The sequence below is a fragment of the Pagrus pagrus genome (genome assembly GCF_965226575.1).
Source record: "Pagrus pagrus genome assembly, chromosome: 20".
In the NCBI taxonomy this organism is placed as follows: Eukaryota; Metazoa; Chordata; class Actinopteri; order Spariformes; family Sparidae; genus Pagrus; species Pagrus pagrus.
Genome location: NC_140207.1, coordinates 1188911 through 1204922, shown reverse-complemented (window position 1 = coordinate 1204922; position 16012 = coordinate 1188911). Strand labels below are relative to the sequence as shown.

Sequence of the window (16012 nt, the reverse complement as noted above, 5' to 3'; positions counted from 1 at the left end):
ACAAACATGAGACAATATGGGATTTTTGACAAGTGCTTTGTTGAACTTGGACTGTGAAGTTTCAGGCTGAGGGACATCAGGACACAGCGTAAGTTTTACATTATTGTTATCATATTTTCAGTCTCCTTGTGGACTGTAGACGTGCAGGTATCATGATTGTTATCTGATCTATCAGGGCGTTGGCAGTCAGAAGACTTCAGACGAGAAAGCTCTTAAATGAAATTCCCACTCGCGTATTGAAGCTGTAAGTGATGCTAGAAAGTTTAAATGTTGATTATCAAAACTATTTCTGTCTGTTTGTAGTATCTGGAGCGGCTGACTGTTGCTAGGTAGATTTTATGCTGAGTGGGTTAGGCATGAATTGTTGACACTGCTGTGCACACTGTCGATGGCTGACACAGTAGAAGGAAGCCAAGCAACAGCGACAGGAGGAGAACATAAAGGAGAGGAGGAACATGTGAGAAACTAACTGAGTTACAGGTTTGGATGAACACACTCACTCCACATAAACCAGTTGGTGTGTTTTATTTGGATGTTTGTTAGCAAACGTTAGAAAAAACTGCTGGAAGAAGTGGAGTCCGTTAAGTGAAGCTAGCTGTTGGTGGTCACAGCTCAGACTGTAAAAACACATCTCAGTGTTGAACATGTGCTTCATCAAGTCGATCTTTTCCTTCCACTGCATTTCCTGTAGATTCCCTTAAAGAGAGGCTCTGATGTTACCTGTGACTCAAAAGTAAAGACTGTCAGTTAATGTTAGCTGCTTGCTAGCCCGTTGAATGAACTGAACGACTGGATTTTGGAGAATCTAGCCATGTATAGCATGTTGGTACTGACAAAAGTTAAAAAAAATGTTTTATTGTTATGAGCTGCTTTGAACCAGATTAAACAAGTTGCCTGCTCTTAATTTCATGTTACCAGACAGAATATCTGTAATATTATTACAGCAAATCCTTTTAGAAATGTGTTATATTACTCTGTTACTGCTTAAAGTAATATATTACTGTAACATTTGACTTTTGTAGCACGTCACCCTCAACACTGGTTTTAACATATACCTAAAAATAACTTTTATCAACTATAAAGATTCCCAAATGTATTATACTGTGTTTTCTGTCTCTAGCTTTGCTGGTTGACCTCTCAGACTTGAGAAGATGAGTGACTTGGGGGAAGAAGAGGACAGATCAGGGTCTCCAGGATCGAGCTGTCTGTCTCTGAAGAGTGACCGGTCCAAAGTGAACCCTCCAGTCTTCAGTGATGAGCCTGGACCCTCAGACACAAAGTAAGAGAATGTTAATTACTGTTAGTTGACCTGAAAACTATTAAACTATCTAGTCATGTACTCTTCAACACTTAGACGTCCTTAATATTGATTAAATATATGAATATGTATCGGACACACTGAAATAACAGTAGTAGCTACTTATTACTAATAGCTTCTAGCTTGATATTTATAACTACTAAATTTGGCAAACCCTTTTTTTTACTTTCTACATCATCCAAGTGCAGCTTCAAGGTTCAGCTCTATTGTCACCATTCGTCAGCTGTTGCCTCCTCCGTGTTACACACACAAGATGTATGAAGAGATAATCAAATATCAGAATTAGAATATAATTAGACACTGAAATGGAACAGTACTTACAAATAGAGCTAAAGAAAAATAAGGAAAACTAAATTATGTTTACAAGGAAGATAAACAGTTGCAGTATATACTGTATATATGCTTCTCAATATTCAAGAAGAACTTTAATACTAGCAGGGTGAGGAGGACAAAACACAGCCGAGTGAAGAAAGTGTCAGATTCTGATCAGCTTCATTTTAGATGATATGATCCATTAAAATATGGATCGGCCCTGTTCCCCTTCTTTTTGTTGGTGAAGCATTAACTCAACCTCAGTCATGTAGTCTAGATGTAGAAACTCTTGACTCTTAAAAATGTTTCCAGCTGCAGATAAAATGTTCAGAACATGCTGATGGAGAAACAAACACAATCATGTGTCATGTTAATGTTAATGTTACCTCTGTACATCTGAAAGTGCTCCATGTAAAATATCTCCTGTTGTTTCCACAGACAGAGATCAGAGTCTCCAGTGTCCAGCTGTCTGTCTCTGAAGAGTGACCGGTCCAAAGTGAACCCTCCAGTCTTCAGTAATGAACCCTTTGATGTAAAGTAAGAGACATTTTTAATGTTATCTGATCATCTTTTTATATTTAAAATATTTTATAATTGAGTGTTTTTTGATCAGTCACTAGGTGTTTATCTTGTCCTGATAAAACTTTTTCAAACCTGATCCGATCCCAACTCCTTATATTTGCTTAAATGTTGATTAAATATATACAACTGACATAACAGCAATAGCCAGTTCATTTGGCACACCTTATTTTTTTCATGCAACTCGATCCAAATGGAGGTTCAAGGTTCAGCTTTATTATCATTATAAAATACACAATTGCACAATGAATGCAATTTTGGCCTCCACCATGTTGCACACAGAGAAAATGTATGAAGAGAGTTTAAAACATGTAAGTTAGAAATGGAATTAAGTAATGAAATAAAAAAAGACTGCATTCAAATATAACTAAAGAAAATAACTGAGAGGGAAAACTTAATTATGTTTGCAAGGACGATTTACAGTTACAGTACATGAGTCATAGGAGAGAAGGGCTGCAACACTAGCAGAGATCAGTACAGGACCTCAGTAGAGTTCATGAAGTAATTCAGTGATGAACCTGGACCCTCAGACAAAAACAGTCATCAGAGATGGTTTCCACTTTAAGCTAACCTGATGAAGATTCAGTGTTTATTGTTCAAATTCAATCAAGTTTCATGTTTTTCTTGTTCAAAGACTCAAAATATGGAAAGAGAGGATGGAAACATGAATGGAGATAGAGAGAACTGAAGCACTGAAATATTCCCCTTTGTGACTTTGAACGTAGAAGCTTAAAGTAATTTTCTGCTTAAATCGACATATTTCAATCAGTCAGCCTCAGACACTTGAATCTACTTTATCTAAGATGCTCCATGTTCTTCTACTCATGTTGAACTGAAACCTGTACGGCAGAGAAACGATGAATTATGAGGGATGAATTTGCTGAGACGTGAATAATCTTCGTTCAGGCTAATTCTTTAGCTTCTGCCTGTAGATCCAGCTAGATTTGGGACGGATCCAGTCTAATATCTGCATTGAGTGCTGATACTGATGTTATTTACTTTACAGATATTTAACTGTCATCTTTGTTCCTCGTACTGATCCAGATTCCAAAGTCTGATTGATTGATTGCCAATTTCTGCACTCTTGTGTTTCTTTAAAATTAAAGGTATAGTTGGTAATGTTGGAGAGCTAGCAAGATTTGAAAGTGGCACCTGGTCTAAGCTCCGCCCCCTTCTCCCCCTCCCGTCAGTGCTCTGTCCAAAGCCCCGCCCCCACAAACTTGAACGCGCATCAGACGTCAGCAGGGCAGAGGAGAGCCGTTAGCATTGGGCTAATACAAGCTGCAAAAGTAGCTAAGTTGGCTAACGTTACATATTTCATGAAAATAACAAATCCCCCTGAAGCAAAACAAATAATTACCTGTCCAACAGGAAGACAGCAGCCTCTGCATCACTTCTGGAGCTACTGTAGCTGCATTTCCTCTGCCACTGTCCTCCTGCTAACTGTGCTAACTCTTCTTCTTCTGCTGTTTTATGGCTGTTGGCAAACAGCTGTTAGGTGCATTACCGCCACCTTCTGACCTGGAGTGGATCTCCTGCTAACTCCATATGCAGCGTACTGAATATATCCGGCAACAGTGACACGTGATGAGTGCGGCGGGGAGGGGGGGGGGACAGAGGGGGGTGCAGGCAGGACGAGACATGAAGGCCTCTGATTGGTTCTTTCAACTCGGACCGAGAGGCAGGGATTGGTCAGAGTTTTTACAGGCCTGCAGCTGCCACAGAGGTCTGATTTATTTCAGTCCTTTTCCTGAACACATTATGTTGGACTACTCTCAGGGTGGGAAGACCATTTCACCCAGTATAACAAAAAGTGTTTCTGAACAGGATTACCAACTATACCTTTTAAGAGATTGTTTCTCATATCCAGACAATGATTCACATCTATGATGTTGATGATATTTGATTATAAAATGAATTTAAAACAATATCAGCATGTGAATATCAAACTCCATATGTAGAGTAAGAGCTGCATTCAACATGTGAGGTCTTGGTTGGTCACCAGTAATGTAATGTGTCATAAAGAATCTGTTCATCTCCACAGAAAGAAGAAGAGTCATGTTTCTGTGGAGGAGCAGATGTCCTGCTGTACTTTATGTCAGGACGTCCTGAAGGATCCAGTCTCTACCAGCTGTGGACACTGGTTCTGCAGACAGTGCACCACCTCATTCTGGGACCAGTCTGCTTCATCAGGACACTCCTCCTGTCCCCAGTGTGGAGATCTTTCAGCCAGTCAGAGCAGCACTGTACGAGGTAAGACTGAACATCTGTCTGCTGATGTCATCATGTCTGAAAACAGGATTCTTCTTCATGAATTTGTTGTCTTGTTCAGCAAAGACATTAAAGATTTTGATAGAATCATTTATTTAGTTTTGGTCTTTGTCCTGAAAATAATCACCAGATTCTCAAACTCTTTCTTTAGACTCATATTTTTCCTTCTCTTTCAGCTGATAGTGGTCTGCAGGAGGTTTTAGATGAACATAAGATCAGTCTGAGGAGGAGATGTGAACGTGTGACTGAAGGAAGTGATGAATCAGGAAGTGATGGAACAGGAAGTGGAACCCTCCTCAACAGGATCTACACTGAGCTCTACATCACAGAGGGCCAGAGTGAAGAGGTTAATACCCAACATGAGGTGAGGCAGCTGGAGACAGTTTCCAAGATGGAGGCCCTCCATGACACTCCAATCAAGTGCAGCGACATCTTTAAAGCCTCACCTGACCAACAGAGACGCATCAGAGTCGTTCTGACCAACGGCGTCGCTGGAGTTGGAAAAACCTTCTTGGTGCAGAAGTTCACTCTGGACTGGGCCGAGGGCTCCGAAAACCAAGATGTCAGTCTGCTGGTTCTGCTCTCGTTCAGGGAGCTGAACCTGGTCAGAGATGAGCAGTACAGTCTTCTCAGGCTGCTCCATGTTTTCCATCCAACATTACAGAAGGTGACAGCAGAGAAGCTCGCTGTCTGTAGACTTCTGTTCATCTTTGACGGCCTGGATGAAAGCAGACTTTCACTGGATTTCAACAACCGTGAGGTCGTGTCTGATGTCACACAGGAGTCATCAGTCAGCGTGCTGCTGACAAACCTCATCGAGGGGAAGCTGCTTCCCTCGGCTCTCGTCTGGATAACTTCCCGACCTGCAGCAGCCAATCGGATCGCTCCTTCACGTGTTGACAGGGTAACAGAAGTACGAGGCTTCACTGACGCCCAGAAGGAGGAGTACTTCAGGAGGAGGTTCAGTGATGAAGATCTGTCCAGCAGAATCATCTCACACATCAACACCTCCAGGAGCCTCCACATCATGTGTCTGATCCCAGTCTTCTGCTGGATCACTGCTACAGTTCTGGAGCACATGTTGACTACAGACCAGAGAGGAGAGCTGCCCAAGACCCTGACTGACATGTACTCACACTTCCTGCTGGTTCAGACAAAGAGGAAGAAGCAGAAGTACGATGAGGGACGTGAGACGAGTCCACAGGAGCTGACGGAGGCTGACAGGGAAGTTCTTCTGAAGCTGGGGAGGCTGGCGTTTGAACATCTGGAGACAGGAAACATCATGTTCTACCAAGAAGACCTGGAGCGGTGTGGTCTTAATGTCACAGAGGCCTCGGTGTACTCAGGAGTTTGTACAGAGATCTTCAGAAGAGAGAGTGTGATCTTCCAGAAAACAGTCTACTGCTTTGTTCATCTGAGCGTTCAGGAGTTTCTGGCTGCAGTCTACATCTTCAACTGTTACACCAAGAGGAACACAGAGGTCCTGGTGATTTTCTTGGAGAAGACGCCTTTGGACGTCCTTCTGAAAAAAGCCATGGAGAAATCCCTTGAAAGTAAAAATGGCCACCTGGACCTGTTTGTTCGCTTCCTTCATGGCCTCTCTCTCACGTCCAACCAGAGACTCTTAGGAGGTCTGCTGGGTCAGACAGACAACAGTCCAGAAATCATCCAGAGAGCCATCAACAACCTGAAGGAGATGAACAGAGATGATGTCTCTCCTGACAGGAGCATCAACATCTTCCACTGTCTGATGGAGATGAACGACCACTCAGTTCATCAGGAGATCCAAGAGTTCCTGAGGTCAGAGAACAGATCAGAGAAGAGACTCTCTGTGATCCACTGCTCAGCTCTGGCCTACATGCTGCAGATGTCAGAGGAGGTTCTGGATGAGTTGGACCTGAAGGAGTACAACACATCACAGGAGGGACGACAGAGACTGATTCCAGCTGTGAGGAACTGCAGAAAGGCTCTGTGAGTCCAGATGTGATTAATAACATTATAAACCATCATAAAGCTGAAGACATCAACTTTAGAGTGAAGATAAACACTTAACACAAGTCCACAAAATGATATCATCACCAAGCTCAGAGAAGAAATTATCTTGTTAAACTCCACTTGAGGAAAAACTTACTAATACAATTATGATAATATAATCTTAAGTACTAATTATGTTATCAGTGCAATAGGAGTCATTAAATTAATTTAGTGACATAAGTGACATAATAAGACAATCAAAGATGCACAAAATTAACACGACTGAAGTAAATGCATTTACATCCAGGTCATTGAACATCATGTCAAAATAAACTTTAACAAACACAAATCACAGCACCCCGTTAATTAAAATATGACACAGTTACATTATAGTCTGTTTAAGTGTCAAATTGTATTATAGTTAAGTTTTATCTTCTCTGTCATCACAGACTTTCTGGCTGTGGACTCTCAGAGACTCACTGTGAAGTCGTGGCCTCAGCTCTGAAGTCCAACCCCTCCCATCTGAGAGAGCTGGACCTGAAGGACAACAGCCTGAAAGATTCAGGAGTGAAGCTGCTGTGTTCTGGACTGAAGAGTCCAAACTGTAAACTGGAGACTCTGAAGTCAGTTCATATACAGTTCAATAGATTATCATGAATAACGTCTTTTTTATGGCCCGACCGATATGGATTTTTTGGGGCCGATGCCGATACCGATTATTAGGGGGGAAAAAATCCGATAACTGATTAATCGGACGATTTTTTTTATTTATATATATATAAAGTTTTAAAATTTTAGTAATATATCTACATGTTTACTTATTTTTTTTAACAAATGGCTGCTTTTGAGCCTTTCAGACACTTCTACAAAGAATTAAAGGCAGAAAAATAATTTCAAATCCTTTTTACTGCTGAGTCAAGCAGCATATTAACTTGACAACTATCCAACATTAGGCCTACAACAAGGCACCATTAGCTACTGCTCTTCACGCAGACAGGAAGACCGACTGATCATCTCAGTAATATACCATGGATTTATCATGAAGCAAACTCGGACCAGAAAAGCGTTTTCAACTACTTCACAGTATTTTCCAGGAACTTGTACATTCATACACAAAGCCTCTCTCTCTCTCTCTCATTAGAAACATGAGCACAGACACAGAGTGTGAAGCATATTTCCAAATACAGATATTTGAATTATTGGGTCTGATCTGTCACCACTGGCTGATGACATCTCAACATGTATTGATGCTTTTATTCAGAAGATTTTGGTACTTTGTGTTCTGCTTCAACCAGTGAACACGAGCATAACTAAAAATACACTTAATTTGTATTCACTATATTTCAGGAAGGTAATAGGTTACATGTAAGCTTAAGAGAACATACAAGTCACTTTGCTTAGTGCAAATTTGATCCAATTATTTTTATTTTTTTATTTATTTGTTTATTTCGGGCATGTCAGTTAGAACAATCATCATCACACATCATCTTAGTATAAATCATACAGTACACATGGCCGAAAGGGAAAGCGGGAGAAGCAAAAGCTTATCTAGTCCCGCTCCAGTTACCCACAGAATACATTATTTTATCATACTATTTTTCTTTTGACATTTCGACATAACATGTTTCAATAGCAGGTAGCAATCAGAGCTGCAGTCCATCATTATAATTAGGGATGGGACCGATCTGATCCAGTATCGGTACAGGGTTCAGATGCAGATGTAATTGAGTCATTGGATATTGGACTGGTGTCACCGATCTTTGTCCCGATCCAGATTAATCTGTGTTGACATGAACAGCTTTATGAATGTTGTGCTGACATGTGGATGATGTCTGTAGAAGGCTGATGATGATCCACAATAACACAATGACAAAGTCACTCTACTGATTTTAGAGAAAAGCTCATTGATGAGGACACAGTAATGTTGAGCTACACATTTAAAACCGGAACACATCTGATTGACTTATAAAATTGACTTTTATCTCCATCATTTATTCTTTATTCAGATTGAGGACCTGCAGTTTGTCAGAGATCAGCTGTGCTTCTCTGGCCTCAGCTCTGAAGTCCAACCCCTCCCATCTGAGAGAGCTGCAGCTGAGTGAAAACAAGCTGCAGGATTCAGGAGTGAAGCTGCTGTGTGATTTTCTGCAGAGTCCAAACTGTAGACTGGAGACTCTGAGGTCAGACACCATTCTTTACTTTTGTGCTCAGATTAATATGATGTGAAAGTTGGGTTGACATTAAACTGCAGACCTATGTCTGATATTATACTGATCCACAATGATTATTTTAATGCTAAAGTCCAGTTTTTTCTTCAATGGTTTAGTCTATTGTCTGTGGCAGAACAATGCCGAGCTGTGCATTTAAAACCTTGTGGCAAGCAGAGAAGAGTTCGTTCCCAAAGAAGGCACAGTCTTGTCATTATTTTGGAACTGATTTGGTTTTGCCGCGTCAGACCTCAAACAAACCACGGCTCACTGCAAAGTTTGTTTAAAGGCTGTTGCAACTGAAAGCAGCAGCACGACCAATTTATTTGAGCATCTCAAACAGAGTCATGCAGCCGAGTGGGAGAAATGTTGTTCACTATGAGATGCACAAGACAGCAGCAGCCGACAAACACCCTCTAAGAAGCAGCCAGCATTAGCGGGATCATTTTGCCATTGTATTCCCTAAGACAAGAAAGGGGCCTGCTGGAAACCTATTAAAGATGCAATCGCTGCCAGGATTGTTACATGCAACAGGGCATGCCTCAAGCCAGAGGTAGTAGATCAAATCAAATCAAATCAAATCTTATTTGTATAGCCCAAATTCACAAATCACAGTTTGCCTCAGAGGGCTTTACAATCTGTACAGAGACGACACCCTCTGTCCTTCGACCCTCGATTCGAGTGAGGAAAAACTTGCCCCAAAAAAAAGCCCTTTTAACAGGGAAAAAAAAAATGTGGAAGAAACCTCAGGAAGAGCCACAGAGGAGGGATCCCTCTCCCAGGACGGACAGACGTGCAATAGATGTCGCATGTACAGAGCAGATCAACGAGATCACAATGTATTCAATTATAATGGATGGTTGACAGGAATGAAAGTACATAAAGAGGTATTACAGCAATAATAATGAAATGCACATGGAAATGTGATTACTAGTGATAACAGTAGTAGTGGTTAACGGTAAGGGTAGTATGTAGTAATGCATTACAATAATAGTAGTGGAACGTATGTAACAGAGATATGACTAATATTAGCAACAGTAGTGGTGGTGTCAGGCAGGGTCATGGCAGTAGGCGCATCCACGATCAGGCAGGGCCATAGCAGTAGGCACATCCACGATCCACGACCCGGGCGCGGCCAGGATCCATGGGAGCCTGTAGGACTAGAAAGCACAAGGACTCCGGGGAAGAAGTGAAGTCAGTGACATGCAGAGATGGGGCATGTATACAGGCATAATGTATACAGATGGAGAGGAGAGGAGGAGAGAGAAGCTCAGTGTGTCATTTGTCCCCCGGACTAGGCCTATAGCAGCATAACTAAGAGCTGGTCCAGGACAGGCCTGGGCCCGTCCTGGACCAGCTCTAACTATAAGCTCTTTCAAAAAAGGAAGGTCTTAAGTCTACTCTTAAAGGTAGAGAGGGTGTCCGCCTCCCGGACCAAAACAGGAAGATGGTTCCACAGAAGAGGAGTTTGATAACTGAAGGCTCTGGCTCCCATTCTGCTTTTGGAGACTTTAGGAACTACAAGTAATCCTGCGTTCTGGGAGCGTAATGCTCTAGTTGGGTGATAGGGTAGTATGAGCTCCTGGAGATATGATGGTGCCTGACCATTAACAGCTTTGTAAGTGAGGAGAAGGATTTTAAACTCTATTCGTGATTTTACAGGGAGCCAGTGCAGAGAGGCCAATACAGGAGTAATATGATCTCTTTTCTTAGTTCCTGTCAGTACACGTGCTGCTGCATTCTGGACCAGCTGGAGACTCTTTAGAGACTTGTTAGGGCAGCCTGATAGTAGAGAATTACAATAGTCCAGTCTGGAAGTAACAAATGCATGGACTAGCTTTTCTGTGTCTTTTTGAGACAGAATGGGCCTGATTTTTGCAATGTTACGTAGATGAAAAAATGCAGACCTTGAAATTTGTTTTATGTGGGAGTTGAAGGACATATCTTGATCAAAGATAACTCCCAGATTCCTGACGGTGGTGCTGGAGGCCAAGTTAATGCCATCCAAACTAGCTATATCATTAGATAATGCATCTCTAAGGTGTTTAGGACCAAGTACTATAACTTCGGTTTTATCTGAATTTAACAGCAGAAAATTGCAGGTCATCCAGGTCTTAATGTCCTTGAGACATGCATGGAGTTTAGTAAGCTGATTAGTTTCATCTGGCTTTATTGATAGGTATAACTGGGTATCATCTGCGTAACAATGAAAGTTTATGGAGTGTTTCCGAATTATATTTCCTAGAGGGAGCATATATAAGGCATAGACAGGCTTGTCTGCCCCCCCCCAAAAAAAAAGAAAAGAAAGTTGAAACCAATGACGAAAAGCATGCACCTGATGTCCTGTACATCTACCAACATGTGATGTTTACTATGCAATGCAATGAATGCAGATGTTTGATTTTGTGTACATGTCTTCAGGGATACAAAATACTCTTTGTATATAAGAGGCACCTTTTATTTATCTGCAAAAAATGTGAAGTTTAATGAAAGTTATGGTTGCGCTATATCAACCCCAATGGGGAAATTGATCTGTTTTTGTAATAGCATGCAATCTGACATGTTAAATTTATGTTTATGAAAGTGTTTTATCAAAAAGGGACACAAATAAGTTTTTTTCAAGCGGAGGCACTTTTATTAATTTTTGTGTGTTTGAAGGTGCACTGTGTCACTGTCAGAGAAGTGAACATTGTCTAAGGTATATTTACATAAGAAACTAAATATATAGGAAATAATTTTCCTAGAAGCAAAAATAAGGATCTTGGAAGTTGGGACATTCTTTGAAGCTAGTAGAAAGCCAGCTGAAAAGTTATATTGTCAGTGTTGTGTACAGTGGCAGGGCCTGCCATTTTGTTTACAAGCATATTTCTGATCCCAGAAAGAAAAATCAGTTTGCCTTTGTTAATTTTATTTTTTAAATGAAAGCAATACTTGTTTTGAATAATCTCTTTGTCCTTTGTAGTTTAAATTTTTATTTTTTATTTTTTAAAGAAAGAATAAAAAATCGGTTAAAATCGTAAATCGAGTTCGGTGTGAAGATTTTGTTTTTAGGCCATATCGTCCGGCCCTACTTATATGGTATCTAAATGAAGTATAATAAATACAAAGAATAAATTATCTGTATTTCAACTATCAGACAACAAATATATTCAGTTTTTTCTTTTCCAACATGTTTATGAAGCTACATGATGCTGATACTGACTGAATACTTTAAAATGAAGATGCTTTGATCTGATGACTCCACTGTTCCTAAAATATTGTAGATGTCTTTTATTCACATTGTCCTAAATTCATCCTGACATGTTTGTCATCTTTATAAACTTTGTGATCTTGAGTTGAACAGATTATTAAACACTGAATGATTTCAAGCAGGAACATTGTCTTCTAAACTAACATCATTTATTCTTTATTCAGATTGAGTGGCTGCAGTTTGTCAGAGATCAGCTGTGCTTCTCTGGCCTCAGCTCTGAAGTCCAACCCCTCACATCTCAGACTGCTGTGGCTGAGTGTCAGCAAGCTGCAGGATTCAGGAGTGAAGCTGCTGTGTGATTTTCTTCAGTGTCCAAACTGTAGACTGGAGACTCTGGGGTCAGACACCATTTTTTACTTCTGTGCTCAGATTACTATGATGTGAAAGTTGTGATTACACTAAACTGCAGACATAAGGCTGATATTATACTGAGCCACACTGAGTATCTTAATGCTAAAGTCCACTTCTTCTTCTGTGGTTTAGTCTATTGTCTGTGGCAGAACAATGTTGAGCTGCACATTTAAAACCTTCGTATAACAAGAAAAGTCTATCCTGGATAATTCACTGTGAACCTCTGAAACTCTGGATTTTATCTTAAATGTTTCCTTAAATCTAAATGAAGTTTAATTAATACAAAGAATAAATAATCTGTATTTCAACTATCAGACAATAACAAATATATTCAGTGTTTTCTTTTCCAACATGTTTATGAAGCTACATGATGCTGATACTGACTGAATACTTTCAAATGAAGATGCTTTGATTTGATGATTCCACTGTTCCTAAAATAAATATTGTAGATGTCTTTTATTCACATTGTCCTAAATTCATCCTGACATGTTTGTCATCATTATAAACTTTGTGATCTTGAGTTGAATCTTCAATCAGTTTCTGAGGGTTTATCTTTGTGTTTGGCTGCACAACATGAGTTTGTATAGATGGAGCCTCTGGTGGAGCTGCAGAGTTTAAGAGGTGGAGTCACTACGTCTTTATTGAAGCAGCAGCACGTTGTCATTAATATTAATGAGAGCTCTGTTTCACTTTGTGTGTTTGACAGTGTTGAACCTGCATCCTGTTGGGTTCAGGTGTTTAAAGTTTACACTTTCTAAACTTCTTCATTCTAAACCTTCTTCAGCTCTGAACAGATTATTAAACACTGAATGATTTCAAGCAGGAACATTGTCTTCTAAACTTACATCATTTATTCTTTATTCAGATTGTGGACCTGCATTTTGTCAGAGATCAGCTGTGCTTCTCTGGCCTCAGCTCTGAAGTCCAACCCCTCCCATCTGAGAGAGCTGGACCTGAGAGGAAACAAGCTGCAGGATTCAGGAGTGAAGCTGCTGTGTGATTTTCTTCAGAGTCCACACTGTAGACTGGAGACTCTGAGGTCAGACACCATTTTTTATTTCTGTGCTCAGATTACTATTATGTGAAAGTTGTGATTACACTAAACTGCAGACATAAGGCTGATATTATACTGATCAACACTGAGTATCTTAATGCTAAAGTCCACTTCTTCTTCTGTGGTTTAGTCTGTTGTCTGTGGCAGAACAATGTTGAGCTGCACATTTAAAACCTTCATATAACAAGAAAAGTCTATTCTGGATAATTCACTGTGAACCTCTGAAACTCTTGGTTGTCATCTTATATTCCATATCATGTTTTTTAAGAAAGTGATAATATAATACATAAACACATTTAATAAATAAGTTATCTCTGTTTCAATGAACAGACAACAACAAATATTCAGTGTTTTCTTTTTCAATCACTTTTATAAAACTATATGATGCTCACACTAGTTCAAACTGAAGATACTTGAGTTGAATCTTAAATCAGTTTCTGAGGGTTTTTCTTTGTGTTTGGCTGCACAACATGAGTTTGTATAGATGGAGCCTCTGGTGGAGCTGCAGAGTTTAAGAGGTGGAGTCACTTCATCTTTATTGAAACAGCAGCACGTTGTCATTAATATTAATGAGAGCTCTGTTTCACTTTGTGTGTTTGACAGTGTTGAACCTGCATCCTGTTGGGTTAGGGTGTTTAAAGTTTACATTTTCTAAACTTCTTCATTCTGAACCTTCTTCAGCTCTGAACAGATTATTAAACACTGAATGATTTCAAGCAGGAACATTGTCTTCTAAACTTACATCATTTATTCTTTATTCAGATTGATTGGCTGCAGTTTGTCAGAGATCAGCTGTGCTTCTCTGGCCTCAGCTCTGAAGTCCAACCCCTCCCATCTGAGAGAGCTGGACCTGAGAGGAAACAACCTGCAGGATTCAGACATGAAGCTGCTGTCTGATCTGAAGAAGAGTCCAGACTGTAGCCTGGAGACTCTGAGGTCAGTAGAGGGTTGGAGTCAGTTCATGTTAGTTTCAGCAGTATTGTACTAAACACAGTATCAAAGTAAAGATCCAGTGTTTCCTGAGAGAGGGACATGAGATTTATCACTTCTACTGTCTCTCTGCTTCTCTCATCAGCTGATGTTGATCTCCGTCAGAGTGATGAAAGGTGGAGGTGTTGAGAGGATCAGCTGTGTCCTGATGATCCAGAGAGGTTGAAGCAGCACCATCAGCTGGTGGGTGGAGAGGCTCTGACTGGGCCGTGTTACTGGGAGGTGGAGTGGAGAGGAGAGCTTCATCCAGCAGTGACTGACGGACCAATCGCAACAAGTGGAGATGACTGTCAGTGCTGCAGTGTGAACTGCTCTGAGATCAGCTCCACTGTCACACACAATGTCCAGTCCAGCATCATCCCTGTGTTCCTGTGGATGTGACAGAGTATCATCAGTGTATCTGGACTGCTCTGCTGCTGCTCTGTCCTTCTACACAGTCTCTGCAGACACACTGACACTCCTCCACTCCTTCTGCTCCACACTCAGACACCTCCTCCACCTCGACCTGGACCTGGACCTGGACCTGGATCTTTATCTTGTCTTGTTCTTTTTGTATCATTCCTTCAGATACTCTGAACCCAAAGTAACAAAACAGATTATTAATATTTGTAATCTTAATTGTTAAAGCTTTTTAAGTCTCACACAGGCCTGTTAAACTGTTTATTACTTTGTGTTGTAGCTCCACCTTGTGGTCTGATGAAGAACTGCAGCTAATGTCCACATTGTGTTTCTAAACTTCTTGCAGATTGATATAAGTCTGCAGCAGCCAGACTGCAGGTGCAGAGTTATGAAAGTAAGATTGTGTATCATAGTTCTTAATTCTCGCTTCGTGCTCGATGAAAGTTTAAATGTATTTGTTCCGTTTTTCTTCTCTAAGTTTTGAAATGTGTTTCATGTGTTTATGATGTCTTTTCTATTACAACACTCACAATCCATTCTGTGCTTTGTGTGTTTGACTGTCAGATGTCTGTAGGACACACACTTAAAAACAAAGAGAAGCAGAATGACACTGAGGAAATCAGACTTTCAGAAAATGAAAATTAAGAAAATGAAGTAAATGATTCCAGTAGACATCGTAAGCACGACAATAAAGCATTAGTCACTGTAATCTGTTTCCTATCAAAATAAAAGGACAAAAAACTATTGTGGTCTCCTCTCCCTGTTTGCTAGATGAATGTACTGTACAGTTTATATCCACTAAACAGTTATTGGACCAGTGAACTTTAATGATAGTCATGAAACCTAATAATCACAAATTGTGTGCTACAAATGTCAATTAAAATACACTGAGTGCTTCATCATCTATGATGTCATCAGTGTATAAAGGGCACAGCATCGTAAAGTAGAGACACATACAAGACTTTGTTACCTTCATCACTGACTGAATTAAAAACACCTTTTTCACTTGATCAGCTGTTTCTAAACATCTTAATGAGCAATAATACAAACCTCTACCAACAACATGAACACAGTCTGAATGAACAGAAGCTTTCTGTTGGTGGTTTGTGCTCAGACAACTATCGAGTATCTTCCCTGAGCTTCGGACAGTTTGATGTTGTGTAAAACTCCTTTAAAACCTTCTCAGCTGGTGGCAGCGGTCGACACACCGTCACTCGTGGTGTCTTTGTTGTGTGTTTAGTTGCCGAGTCACCGACACATGCAACTCCAGTTGCCGTGGCAACAGTCAAACTTTCCTCCTCAGATTT

At 40.4% G+C, this 16012-nt stretch overlaps 1 protein-coding gene across 3 annotated transcripts; it reads left to right on the top strand.

The window, feature by feature from the left end:
* The first annotated feature begins 4259 nt into the window (after positions 1-4259).
* On the top strand, positions 4260-14742 carry LOC311249187 (protein NLRC3-like). 3 transcript variants are annotated; one of them, XM_084340036.1, is made up of 8 exons: positions 4260-4462; positions 4657-6451; positions 6904-7077; positions 8461-8634; positions 12076-12249; positions 13128-13301; positions 14079-14252; positions 14392-14742. In XM_084340036.1, the coding sequence occupies exons 1-8, from the start codon at positions 4288-4290 to the stop codon at positions 14393-14395; spliced, it is 2844 nt and encodes a 947-aa protein (XP_084196162.1). In that variant the 5' UTR covers positions 4260-4287; the 3' UTR covers positions 14396-14742. The 3 variants fall into 3 exon arrangements, with proteins under 3 accessions (XP_084196162.1, XP_084196161.1, XP_084196163.1); XM_084340035.1 differs by having other exon boundaries at positions 14079-14742; XM_084340037.1 differs by lacking the exons at positions 12076-12249; positions 13128-13301 and having other exon boundaries at positions 14079-14742.
* Positions 14743-16012: the final 1270 nt, after the last annotated feature.

Excerpts from the sequence above, each read along its gene's own strand:
- LOC311249187 (XM_084340035.1), top strand. The coding sequence starts at position 4,288 with ATGTCCTGCTGTACTTTATGTCAGGACGTCCTGAAGGATCCAGTCTCT. Across the intron at positions 7,078-8,460 it reads TGTAAACTGGAGACTCTGAA|ATTGAGGACCTGCAGTTTGT; the intron begins GTCAGTTCATAT and ends TTCTTTATTCAG. Across the intron at positions 13,302-14,078 it reads TGTAGACTGGAGACTCTGAG|ATTGATTGGCTGCAGTTTGT; the intron begins GTCAGACACCAT and ends TTCTTTATTCAG.